General features: G+C 53.7%; 1 protein-coding gene across 6 annotated transcripts in view; it reads right to left on the reverse strand.

The window, feature by feature from the left end:
* MCF2 (MCF.2 cell line derived transforming sequence) overlaps positions 1-13,765 on the reverse strand; it is a 60,673-nt gene that overhangs the window by 25,550 nt on the left and 21,358 nt on the right. For all 6 annotated transcript variants that reach the window (XM_038122995.1, XM_038122994.1, XM_038122992.1 and 3 more), the window contains 6 exons: positions 9,393-9,512; positions 6,738-6,854; positions 5,226-5,375; positions 1,408-1,532; positions 826-940; positions 346-465 (listed from right to left, as the gene is read on the reverse strand). In XM_038122995.1, coding sequence (XP_037978923.1) covers positions 346-465; positions 826-940; positions 1,408-1,532; positions 5,226-5,375; positions 6,738-6,854; positions 9,393-9,512 — 747 coding nt within the window. The remainder of the gene's footprint in view (positions 1-345; positions 466-825; positions 941-1,407; positions 1,533-5,225; positions 5,376-6,737; positions 6,855-9,392; positions 9,513-13,765) is intronic.

A 13,765-nucleotide genomic window follows, 5' to 3' on the forward strand; every position in this document is an offset into this window, starting at 1 on the left:
GGTAACAAGTTTCTGCCTATTAGCATAGCTAAAGCACTTAAAATATAAATAATTCTCCTTCCAGCTCATTAAATCCCACGCCTCCCCCACGTTCAGACATTTATCTGTTCCGGATTTTCACGGTGGCTCAGCAATTTATTTTAGCTCTGATAATTAAATAGCCTGTTTCTGGCTTTCAGGGTGATCACAGCCTGGCTGCTCAGAGCAGAGACATGAAATCAATCCTTTCGTGCAGCACTTACCAACAAATTACAGAACCAGGGGGGTTCACACACACCTCCTACCACAAACACAGAACGTGGCTCTTGTGTTTCACGGCGCTGCCTCTGCGCAAGGCTCTCTCACCTGAGCCATGCCCTCGAAATGCTCCAGCTCCTTGAGCCTCTGTTTCACCTGGGGGACGCTGTCGCCGGTGTCGGGCAGCTCCGCCTGCTGAGCCATCAAAAACTCAATGGCACTCTTCACCTGCACACAGAGAACCAGACTGCTGCAAAAGGACACAAAGCACGGGCAGGAGAGCACTCTGAGCCCAAAATTAATCACACTTGAGCTAAGATTGCTAAATCCAGTAATACAACTAGTGTCCAAGAACTAATTTCTAAATTCAAAGATGCTTCCGTCAGCAGAATCCACGCGGCTGCAGGGCACTGATCCCTAAATTAGCTCTCAGGGAGGAAGCACAGCTGTCTCCCCAGGCTAGCCAGCCCTGCCGCAGCCAAGGAACAGCAGCATGAATTAAACACTCTCGAAAGAAAAAGCACAAGAACTTCTCTCCATCAGATCTCCAACTCTCCCTTCTGCCAATGGAAGCACGTCTGATCCTACCTCTTGAAAACTTTGCTCAAACTTCCAGAGTTGTAAATACTGCTCCATTTTTAACTGGTGCTTTTCCCAGAAGCCATCAAAAGCAGTCTCCATCTCACGCAGCTGACCAAGCAACCTTGGGCACAGAGAAAGGACAAGATTGCAACAATTTGCAAACAGGGGACAAGCAGAGATGGACAGGATCTGGAGATCACTTACACAGGTCTTCTGGACCCAAGGTCTCAGAAGAAGTCAACAGACATGTACATGTGGCTTGAGATGATCCCAGAGAGACATTTAAAGAAATCAGCACTGCAGAGGACAGCATCTGTGTGAAGCAGTTGCTGCTATCTCCATTTATGTGGGTAAAACCTGGGAGCCTGGCATGGGAGAGCCCTGCATCTACCCCACAGACTCATCAGAATGGTGGGGATAAGGATCAGAGCAAGTCAAATCAGGAGAGAAGTCACCCAGCCATCTGATGGACTGGAGCAAAATTCTGGTATCTTGTCTTTGATAGGTGACCTAAACAACACATCCACACCTGAATAATTGGAGTATTTCCACTGCAAAGTCAGGGGGTCAGGAACACAGTGCACTCACCGATTCACCGTCTCCCAGTCCCCAGGCCTCTCCTGCTGCTGGTCCTGGCTGCACTCCCCTGAGTCCGGCTCTTCAAAACTGCTCAAAAGCAGCTTTCCCTCTTTTGTGACTGCTGTAATTTCTTCCTGTGTAACACAAAACATTTCTCATTCAGGCTGCTTATTGTGAGGTAAGGATAAAAGCATTTTGTGTTTCTCCTGCCTTATTTTCCCTGTGTGAAACAAAGCAGCAATACCCAACAGACCAAAGGACTGCCAGCAGATGTTTTAGTGAATTCCTCTTACCATGGAATTAACCCCTGGAGCTGCACGAGGCTGAGCCTCGGATGGGTCACCAGGCTGGGTGGAAACTGCCCCACGTGAATACACCAGGCCACAAAGGGATTCAGGAGGCCAGCACAGCCCCAGCTCTCTGCTGGTGAGCAGGTGGTGCTGGTGTGGGACATCTGTCCACAAGCTCATGTCTTCAAGCAGGATTTTCCACAGCTTGAAGGCTGTGCTTCTCCATCAAGGTCAGCAGAGGAGGTTGTAAGGGAGCATCCCACGGGGGAACAAAGGCAGGACTGAGCCCACACAGCACCACTCAGTACAACCTCTACACATGAAGCCAACACCCCCAGTACAACCTCTCTTAGGGGAAATTTAAACCCTTGGGGTCCTCATCAGCACCAGCTGAGGTGCTCTGTGCTGGCTGGGCTCAGCCCCAAAGCAAACATGTGCACTGAGTCAACTATTTTCAGGAAAAAGAGGCCAAACACAGAAATGAGGAGGGAGAAAACACATGTGGCTGATGAACTGAGGTGGCAGAGGCCCTGAAGGAGTGACCTGCGTATGTTCCACTGCAGAGCCTGGTCCTGGAGGGGTAGGAGCTCCCCTAGGAGATGGCCAGGTTTCTGTGACAAGAGAAACAATGGCAAAATCTCTTCAGGGAGAGGATTCAGGAAGCCCAGACTTGGTTCAATGTCTGCCTGCCCCAGAGAGCTCACAGCAGCCCAAACACCAGCCCCAGGAGCAGGACACAGCTGCAGGAACCTCCCCTCTCCCCCAGTGTCCAGGGCCAGCCTGCAGCCCTGTCACTGAAGCACCCTGAAGATGAGCACAAGGCAAAAACCCCTCTCCTGACCCTGCCCAGGCAGGAACTCGGCAGAGAAATGGGGCAGCATGTTTGAGACTGCAGGGGACTGGTGTTTATCCTCTTACCCTCACTCTCCAGAGAGCCACGTTCCTCCTTTGATTCCAAGCCATTCCTCATCCATAAAGCAAAGTGGCCTGTCTGTCAAACAGGTGGTAACTTGACTTCTTCTGCTCAGCATTTCGATGGGGTTAATTTCTTAGTTACTCTGTTTAATTAATTTCTGTCATTTTTTCATTGTGCTTGATGCCAGTTTCTGCTCAGCATCACAGCTGCAGAAATTATTCTGATTTACTAAATATTTGAATTCAGGAATCCTCTGAACCAGTCCTGGGGTTGTCAGAGGGAGACAAGGATCCCATGTCTTGCTGTCACCACAACCTGTGCACAGCTTCTCATCTGCTTTTGTGTTTCATGGGCTCAGAAGGAACAAAAGGAAAAAGCCAACAGACCTCATTTCAGACAAAAGCGAACGAGTGGTTTTGATATTTGAAATTAATAGATGAGGAATTAAAAGCAACAGATGGCTTGTACTGAGTGCTGCTGTGCTTTCTACGCAAATGAAAACACGTGATGTGTTTTACTTCTCCACAGAGACACGTGGGCACTGCTGCCTGGTTTGTAGACTCTGACCTCCCCTGTGGAGCTGCTATCTGCCCCTGCACTGTGGCCACAGTCCTGAGCACAGAGCTGGATCATTCAGTCCTGTTGCAGTAGATGTAGCTGCTATTTCATATCACTCTCTTCATTTCCAAAGAGAGGGAGGCCCATTGACAGTGTCTGTAATGATACTTTCTAAACATGCACACACATATTTATGCCTACACACAGCACAACTTGGATGATATTTTCAGTATTTCTGAGAGGCAGCTTTCTGGGAATGCGCTGTCACATGAATGACAAATGATTATAAATTAAAATAGATACAATTCTTTGACTTAGGTAAATGAAACCTGTCACAAAGCAAAGGAGCTCATTCTTCACAGAACAACTATGAACACAGTGATTGCCTCTGCAGGAAGGGTTTGGGGCCTGTGCTGCTCCCTGGAAGGTGCAGGAGCACCAAAGACAACAGGCTGATAAAGCAGCAGCTGGCTGCACTGAACCTTCCTCTGACTCCTATGACAACATTAATCACAAAGAGTTGAAAGAAAAATTGAAATATTCAAGAAACAAATGTTGTGCAAGACAAAACCAGAAGGCTCTCATGAAGACAGGGATCTCATTGTGGATGCTCTGTGCCCTGTGCTCACACTGACATCTTCACCCTGGATGCTCTCCAGCTCAGTTGCCTTAAGCATCCCTTGGATGCTCTCTTCCCACAGCTCCCTTCCCTTCCCAGGGAAGGTCCAGCAGGCAGAGGGACCGGGGACAAACCACCCCTCCAGACCTGCTGATGGACTCTGTGTGCAGCTTTCTGCAGCCACGGGGCTGAGGCAGAGGGGCTCCAGCTGGGGACAGGAACAGGCAGGTGACAGAGCCTCCTACGGCGCTGCTGGCAGCCAGACGTGCAAGCCCTCAGGAGGAGCAGGCTGCAGCCGTGGCTGCTGCAGGCACGAGGGGGCTGCAGCTCAGAGTTTGCTGGCTGTAGGCAGGATGGAGCTGCAGCTCAGAGTTTGCTGGCTGCAGGCAGGAGGGGGCTGCAGGTACGAGGGGGCTGCAGGCACAAGGGGGCTGCAGCTCAGAGTTTGCTGGCTGCAGGCAGGGTGACCTGCTCGCTGCATGGCACAGGTAGGGGACACAGAACAGCCGGGCTGTGCTCTGCCTCATCTGAGAGCACGCACATGGGAGGGAGGGAGGGAGCAGAGGGCACCAACCACATGGGGGACACCAGCCACACAGGCAGCAGAGCCCCAGCAGCCCAGCTGGCCATGGGCACGGGGCTGTGCTAAGCCATACCTGGGGCTGGCAGTACCCTGTGAGCCACACCTTGAGCTGGCAGTACCCTGTGAGCCATACCTGGGGCTGGCAGTACCCCCTGTGAGCCATACCTGGGGCTAGCAGTACCCTGTGAGCCATACCTGGGGCTGGCAGTACCCTGAGCCATACCTGGAGCTGGCAGTACCCCCTGTGAGCCATACCTTGAGCTGGCAGTACCCTGTGAGCCATACCTGGGGCTGGCAGTACCCCCTGTGAGCCATACCTTGAGCTGGCAGTACCCTGAGCCACACCTGGAGCTGGCAGTACCCCCTGTGAGCCATACCTTGAGCTGGCAGTACCCTGTAAGCCATACCTGGGGCTGGCAGTACCCTGTGAGCCATACCTGGGGCTGGCAGTACCCCCTGTGAGCCATACCTGGAGCTGGCAGTACCCCCTGTGAGCCATACCTGGAGCTGGCAGTACCCCCTGTGAGCCATACCTTGAGCTGGCAGTACCCTGAGCCACACCTGGAGCTGGCAGTACCCCCTGTAAGCCATACCTTGAGCTGGCAGTACCCTGAGCCATACCTTGAGCTGGCAGTACCCTGTGAGCCATACCTTGAGCTGGCAGTACCCCCTGTGAGCCATACCTTGAGCTGGCAGTACCCTGAGCCATACCTTGAGCTGACAGTACCCTGTGAGCCATACCTGGGGCTGGCACTACCCTGAGCCATACCTGGAGCTGGCAGTACCCTGAGCCATACCTTGAGCTGACAGTACCCCCTGTGAGCCATACCTGGAGCTGGCAGTACCCCCTGTGAGCCATACCTTGAGCTGGCAGTAGCGCTCGGCGCGCAGGGCCAGCAGCCGCTCGATGCAGAACATGTCCTCGGGCAGCTCGGTCTCCGCCAGCTCCGTGCCGAAGCTCTGCAGCATCTGGGCAATCTCCTTCACAGTCAGGGCAAAGCTCTCTATGGCCTGCGGGACACAGGGACTGCAATCAGCCCGGCGGTCAGCACGCTCCTGCAGCTCCAAAGAGCCGGGGCTGGGCTGTGCCAGGGCAGCCCAACAGAGAGCCGGGAGGGATGGCCAGGCACACAGAGAGAGCATCCCACCGGGAATCCAACCTGCCACTCCCCTGGGACACAACACCCTGGGAAAACTGAGCACAGGAAGCACAAAAACACACAGCGAGGCACCACTCCTGCCTCCTGGCAACATGAAAGCTCTTTGCAAAGGGAAAGAAACAAACCCAACTGGAAACTCTCTGCATTTGCTCAGTATGCAGTGGGCACTCTCATTACCCCGCTCCCCAAACACAGTTCTGACATTAATCACATTAAACCACCATTATTAACAAAACATTCTATTTGGTATCTCCCATGAAGGGAATTCTAATAAAGATTTAAAAAGACAGATCTTTCAGGAGCAGTTTCAATAGGAGCCGATCCATGCAAACCCACCAAAGCCCAGCACCCCTTGGCTCCTTTGCACTTGTGATCTAGGAGGTGCAGTGCCTCTGGGGGCTCCTCTCAGCCCCCCAGTGCTCAGTGCCTGACTGCAAACCCTCCCCAGGGAGCCCCAGCTGGCTGGGCAGCCCCACTCACCACCCTGAAGGTGACCCACTGGCTGTGGCAGCCCCACTCACCACCCTGAAGGTGACCCACTGGCTGTGGCAGCCCCACTCATCACCCTGAAGATGACCCACTGGCTGTGGCAGCCCCACTCACTGTCCTGAAGATGACCCACTCGCTGTGGCAGCCCCACTCACTGTCCTGAAGATGACCCACTGGCTGTGGCAGCCCCACTCACCGTCCTGAAGGTGACCCACTGGCTGGGCAGCCCCCCTCACTGTCCTGAAGGTGACCCACTGGCTGTGGCAGCCCCCCTCACTGTCCTGAAGGTGACCCACTGGCTGTGGCAGCCCCACTCATCACCCTGAAGATGACCCACTGGCTGTGGCAGCCCCACTCATCACCCTGAAGATGACCCACTGGCTGTGGCAGCCCCCCTCACTGTCCTGAAGGTGACCCACTGGCTGTGGCAGCCCCACTCTCCATCCTGAAGGTGACCCACTGGCTGGGCAGCCCCACTCACCGTCCTGAAGGTGACCCACTGGCTGGGCAGCCCCCCTCACTGTCCTGAAGATGACCCACTGGCTGGGCAGCCCCACTCACTGTCCTGAAGATGACCCACTGGCTGTGGCAGCCCCACTCACCACCCTGAAGGTGACCCACTGGCTGTGGCAGCCCCACTCACCGTCCTGAAGGTGACCCACTGGCTGTGGCAGCCCCACTCACCCCCCTGAAGGTGACCCACTGGCTGGGCAGCCCCACTCACCGTCCTGAAGATGACCCACTCGCTGTGGCAGTACTCCAGGGTGCCCCCGAGCTCTGGGGTCAGCTGCTGCTCCTCAATGTAGGCCAGCAGGTCACTGACCGAGCTCAGCATCACCACCTGCACACACACAGAGGGCCTGTGTCACCTGGGGCCACCCTCCTGCCCCACCCCGAGCTCTGATGGTCCCCGAACTCCAGCTTGCTCTACAGCCTGCTCTGGAGAAGGGCTTCCTTCTTACACTTATGGCTTAACACAGCTTTTATTCGGTGTCTCTGACCATTGTAAGCCACCCCTCCTCTCCAGGTGCTTGCTTTCCTAAATGCAAGGCACAGTGAGATGCTGCAGAACGGGGCTCAAAGCAAAGTGATGCAGGTTTAAGCAAGGCATGACCAGTAAACTGGAAAGAAGACATACATTTTAATAAGTTATGAATGATAATCACCAGTTTCACACAAATGTGCACTCATGATTTTTTTGTGTGTCTTGATCTGCCATGGGATATGTCAGGAGTGTTCAATATTGTGCAAAGAGCAGCCACCTTAGAGGGAAAAATGTAAAGTCTGTGAAAATCATGCTATTTCCTAAAGGAAAGCATTAATTTGTTCTCTGTGTTTGTAATAGCATCAGCCTTAGATTCTATAAATGTACTTTTCTTCTCTTAATTATTCTCATTATGTCTTATAATCAAGGTGGTTTAAAGGTCTGGAAATTCTGAGTTGAGACTATAAACTCACTTCAGTTGCTATTTCAGGAACAACTATGAGCAGGATGTTGGTATGGAGTCTACACTCAGATTAATATAGGAAAATTCATAGCAAAAGCTCCACTAGACATGTCTTTTGACTTTTCAGACATTAAACAAATTCCTGGCTACTCCTCACATAGAATGCTTTGGGTTGGAAGGATCATGAAGTTTCCAGCCCTCACTCCTATGGGCAGGGACATTCCACAGTCCCAGGCTGCTCCAAGCCCTGTCCAGCCTGGCCTTGGGCAGTCCAGGGATGGAGCAGCCCCAGCTGCTCTGGGCACCCTGTGCCAGGGCCTGCCCACCCTCCCAGGGAAGAATGTATTGTAATATCTAATCTATATCTACCCTTTTCCAGTGGAAGCCATCCCCTGTGTCCTGTCCCTCCATCCTTGTCCCCAGTCCCTCTGCAGCTCTCCTGGAGCCCCTTCAGGCCCTGCAAGGGGCTCTGAGCTCTGCCTGGAGCCTTCTCTCCTCCAGGTGAGCAGCCCCAGCTCTCCCAGCCTGGCTCCAGAGGGGCTGAGCCCTCCCAGCCTCCTCTGGACATGCTGCAGTGGATCCATGTCCTCATGTCCTTCTCCTGGGGACACCAGCAGAGTGGGGCAGTGTCCCTGTCCCACCATGCATGGCAGGCTCTGCACACACAGCCCTGCTCAGGCTGCTCTGGGCACACACAGCCCTGCACAGGAGCTCTGTACCAGGCTCTAGGCACACACAGCCATGCACAGGAGCTCTGTACCAGGCTCTAGGCACACACAGCCCTGCTCAGGGCACACACAGCCCTGCACAGGAGCTCTGGGCACACACAGCCATGCACAGGAGCTCTGTACCAGGCTCTGGGCACACACAGCCCTGCTCAGGCTGCTCTGGGCACACACAGCCCTGCTCAGGCTGCTCTGGGCACACACAGCCCTGCACAGGAGCTCTGTACCAGGCTCTGGGCACACACAGCCCTGCACAGGAGCTCTGTACCAGCCTCTGGGCACACACAGCCCTGCTCAGGCTGCTCTGGGCACACACAGCCCTGCACAGGAGCTCTGTACCAGGCTCTGGGCACACACAGCCCTGCTCAGGAGCTCTGTACCAGGCTCTGGGCACACACAGCCATGCACAGGAGCTCTGTACCAGGCTCTGGGCACACACAGCCATGCACAGGCTGCTCTGGGCACACACAGCCCTGCACAGGAGCTCTGTACCAGGCTCTAGGCACACACAGCCCTGCTCAGGCTGCTCTGGGCACACACAGCCCTGCTCAGGAGCTCTGTATCAGGCTCTGGGCACACACAGCCCTGCTCAGGCTGCTCTGGGCACACACAGCCCTGCACAGGAGCTCTGTACCAGGCTCTGGGCACACACAGCCCTGCACAGGAGCTCTGTACCAGGCTCTGGGCACACACAGCCCTGCTCAGGAGCTCTGTACCAGGCTCTGGGCACACACAGCCCTGCACAGGAGCTCTGTACCAGGCTCTGGGCACACACAGCCCTGCACAGGAGCTCTGTACCAGGCTCTGGGCACACACAGCCATGCACAGGCTGCTCTGGGCACACACAGCCCTGCACAGGAGCTCTGTACCAGCCTCTGGGCACACACAGCCCTGCTCAGAAGCTCTGTATCAGGCTCTAGGCACACACAGCCAAGCACAGGAGCTCTGTACCAGGCTCTGGGCACACACAGCCATGCACAGGAGCTCTGTATCAGGCTCTGGGCACACACAGCCCTGCTCAGGCTGCTCTGGGCACACACAGCCCTGCTCAGGAGCTCTGTACCAGGCTCTAGGCACACACAGCCCTGCTCAGGCTGCTCTGGGCACACACAGCCCTGCACAGGAGCTCTGTACCAGGCTCTGGGCACACACAGCCCTGCTCAGGCTGCTCTGGGCACACACAGCCCTGCTCAGGCTGCTCCATACCGGTAACTTGAGCAGGAAATCCTCCTGGCTGAAGCGAAAGCCGATGTCGGTGAAGGTGCGCTGGAAAAACCCCGTGGGCCGCAGAACCATCACCAAGTGCAGGTTCCCTGGGAAGGATGCCTGCAAGGAAACACAGACAGCATTCACCCTGGGCACGGGGCAGCTCCCAGTGCACTGAAAATGGGGAATCATTCCCTTTTGGGGGTCTTTTCTCATTTCAAAACAGGAGGGTGTGGCACTCACATTCTCTGAAAAATCCCTTTGCCCAGGATTTTTCTCCTGGGAAGCTGAGCAGCCTCAGAGAAAAGGAAAACAATAATTATCTGATTTGCTTCTCCTGTGCTGTGCTCGTGTGGAATGTGTTTGGGGATTGTTTACCCACAGGTGATTGTTTCACTGCATTCTGCTGGGAGTTGTTTTCACTATTTGGCCAGTCAGGGCCAAGCTGTGTTGGGACTCTGGAAGGAGTCACAAGCTTTCATTATTATCCTTTAACCTTCTGTCTGTATCCTTTCTGTATTCTTCAGTATAGTTTGGTATTCTTTAATATATTATAGTATCATAAAATAATAAATTAGCCTTCTAGAACATGCAGTCAGATTCATCACTCCTTCCTTCACGGGGCACCCCACCAATACAAATACAGCAGGAGGGAGATGCTGGGAGTGGTTTTGAGATAGGGAATGTAACCCCAGCTCCCTTTGGGGCAGGCACGAGGTCAGCTGTGCTCCTCGGAGGCACACTTGTTATAAACTTTAATAATACAGATACTGTTTGTTCATCATTATAACTTGGGGAGTGAAATTACAACTTAGCAGGGAGCAGAGGGCTGGAACACTGCGAGGAATGACAGATTGAGGAAGCAAAATTTATTGCCAAACTTGCTAATCATCCCATAAGTGCATGAAGCACACTCGTCGTGTCCTTGGTAATTACCAGGCAACATTTAATTTGTGGCAAGAATTTGGAATTTCCTGTCTACACTGCTGGAGCCTTTTTTCAAGCATATGGTTAGCAGGTGCATTTTTAAATAGATCTGTGAAAAGGGTTCTTGAGAATGAAAAAGAATTTTTAAGAAAGTAGAAGTTGCTGCATTAAATTATGGATAAGTGCATGATGCAAAGACTTGAGTTAATTAAGACATGATTTGCTCTGAGATCCTGCCAGGCCAGGTCACATTTCTCTCCTCCTTATATCATCCTCCTCCATGAAACATGATAGTAACCTCTGTACCAAGGTGAGAATAATGAAGGTGTTTGGGTACTTTGCACTGCAGGCACTTCATCCGTGCCTCCCAAACAAAATCACCCCACAAACACACACCAGTGCTGTTTACAACAGGCCTGCTGTACACCTGAGCTGCCCTGCCACTCATCTGCTCTGTTTTCTTGGGTAGGAAGGGGCAGGTTGTGGCTTCCACTGCCCACAGCTTCCCTTAGAAATGGACAGCTGCTTTTAGGATCATATAAGCCACAGAAATCCAATATATTGATCTGCTGTTATTTTAAGTACAAGCAGAAAAAAAAAAAAAAGATTGTGAATGAAATGATGAACTCATCCCCTTTGGAAGTCAACAAGAGTGGTGCCAGGGACAAAGACTTGGCATTGGAAACAACAGCAAACCATTAAATAACAGAGACACTGGTGCTGGCTGCGGGCCCTGTGCTGTGCTCCTGCTCCAGCACCTGGGCAGCAATAACGCCTTCTCTGTGAACTCCTACCTTGACCCTCTCCTGAAACATGCTGCAGGAAAGTCTTTGAGAACAACCAGCCAGAAATTCATCCTGCCTCGGTCTGACACCATCATTCCCCTTCGTCCCCTGTCCCCTTTAGCCTTGCTGGCACTTGCAGCTTTGGCCTCTCCTTCTTCAAGTCCTCTTTGACAGGCACCCTCTGGGTGCAGAGCAGGCTCCCTGGAGGAGGAGCCTGGTGTCCAAACCCAACTCCCCATGGGAAAACCTGCAGCCTTTGGATGGCAGCCCCTAGGAGCCCCTGGGCACGAAAGGAAAGCTGCAGGAAGGGGGAGCAGAGGCAGGAGACAAGGCCAGCTGCACAGGGACCAGAGGGAGCTGCCTGGCTGCGAGCAGGGACGCCCCTGGACCCCTCTGCTGCAGGGTGCCAATGTATTCCACACCTGGAGAGCACAGCACTGCCCTCCTCCACCCCAGGGACTCCTCTGCTGCAGGGTGCCAACATGATCCACACCTGGAGAGCACAGCACTGCCCTCCTCCACCCCAGGGACAGCTCTGCTGCAGGGTGCCAACGTGTTCCACACCTGGAGAGCACAGCACTGCCCTCCTCCACCCCAGGGACAGCTCTGCTGCAGGGTGCCAACGTGTTCCACACCTGGAGAGCACAGCACTGCCCTCCACCACCCCAGGGACAGCTCTGCTGCAGGGTGCCAACATGATCCACACCAGGGCACAGCACTGCCCTCCACCACCCCAGGGACAGCTCTGCTGCAGGTGCCAATGTGTTCCACACACACCAGGGCACAGCACTGCCCTCCTCCACCCCAGGGACAGCTCTGCTGCAGGGTCCCCACGTGTTCCACACCTGGGCACAGCACTGCCCTCCTCCACCCCAGGGACTCCTCTGCTGCAGGGTGACAACATGATCCACACCAGGGCACAGCACTGCCCTCCTCCACCCCAGGGACAGCCATGCACACACCACTGTATCCCTCCTGCTCCTGGTATTTCACCTCCACAGAGCTGAGTTCCCAGGGCAGATGATTGGGTTTCCATTCAGTTCAGAAAGCATTTGGGGATTTTTCAGCTGATCTTACACATACAGGACCGAGGTCAGCACTTACGAGTAGCTACAAAACAGGAAACTCAGCTTTGCAAATGACACCTAATGCATTCCAAGCATGGGGGAAAAAGAACACAACAAGAAACAAGCTTGTAGAAAGACAGACACCAACAAGCCGTGTCCTGTGCCCTCTTAGAGACTTGAGGGAAAGGATGAAATGTTAGGGAAAAAAAAAACAAACCCACACACAGACCAGTAATTCCTCAATATAACATTCCTGTAGGGATTGTATCTTTTTTAATTACTGTAACAATTTTAATTTTTCTCAGAGCTGAAGTGTACATAAGTTTCCTGAAAACTGAACTCTGATGGTACTGAAAGTGCTGCTGCAAAAAACCCTTCCCCACAATATATTAAAGACAAAAGGATATTTAATCTTGCCTTATGCTTTATCTTATCATTTGTAAGCCTAAGAAGAATCCTGTGCACTTGATAAGCCTGGGGTTATGTAACAGAACACCTAAAGAACCTTCTGAAGCCTCTGCAGCAACCAGGAAAGGCAGAAAACTCCCAGCACAGCTCCACTAAATCAGGCAGCGGGCAGCACCTCACTGCTGTGAACTGTCTCACTGAGCACAGCCCTGCTCGCCACATCCCTCCCTTCCCAGGACGCAGACACGGATGCCTTAAGGCCAGTTCAGCAACTTTTTAAATGCACATTTAACTACAACCACACAGAGAGCCCTGAGCTAATCAATACAGACGAACTGGGCTAATACAGCACAAGAAAGGGCATGCACTGAAAGCACCACAGTTACTCCTCATTACTGAATATCTCATTCTGACACATTTCGTGTTATTTTAACATTTCCACCAATTTTAGGAGCTTTGTTTGCAGACACTATTCTTCCTAGCAGTTCACTGGGGCATCCATGGGGTTAGAAATCCATAAATAAATTTTTTAAAAAATTAAAAAAACAAAGTAGTATCTGGCAGTAAGTTTCTTTCTGAGCCCTGCAGACTGAGTCCAGGAGTCCTTATCCAGCTGCTGAACTTAATGACTTTCTGCTGGCCCTTAAAGGAAAAGTCATGCAACACAATGCCAGGCGCTGCTAATCTGAACCTTTAACTCCCCCCAGAGCCAGAAGGAAACTCCCAAGTGCTCTGCTACCTTTACTCCAGCTGGCTGCATGATTAAAGGGCCGAGGATGCTGTGAGCACCAGCGGGGCACGGATCCGTGCACAGCCCGCTCCCTCCAGGGCACGGACCCGGGCACAGCCCGCTCCCTTCAGGGGCACGGATCCGGGCACAGCCCGCTCCCTCCAGGGGCACGGACCCGGGCACAGCCCGCTCCTCCAGGGGCACGGACCCGGGCACAGCCCGCTCCCTCCAGGGGCACGGACCCGGGCACAGCCCGCTCCCTCCAGGGGCACGGATCCGAGCGGGGCCGCTCCCGCCGCGGCTCTCCTTCCCTGCAGCAGCAATGACCGAGCCGCTCCTGCGGGCGGGGAGCGCCGGGAGCGGCACTGCGGGCAGCGCTGCCGGCGGTACCGGCGGCACCCGGGGAACCCGGCGATACCCGGCGGTACCAGCGGTACCCAGCGATACCCGGCGGCA

Source organism: Motacilla alba, chromosome 4A (genome assembly GCF_015832195.1).
Source record: "Motacilla alba alba isolate MOTALB_02 chromosome 4A, Motacilla_alba_V1.0_pri, whole genome shotgun sequence".
Classification (NCBI taxonomy): Eukaryota; Metazoa; Chordata; class Aves; order Passeriformes; family Motacillidae; genus Motacilla; species Motacilla alba.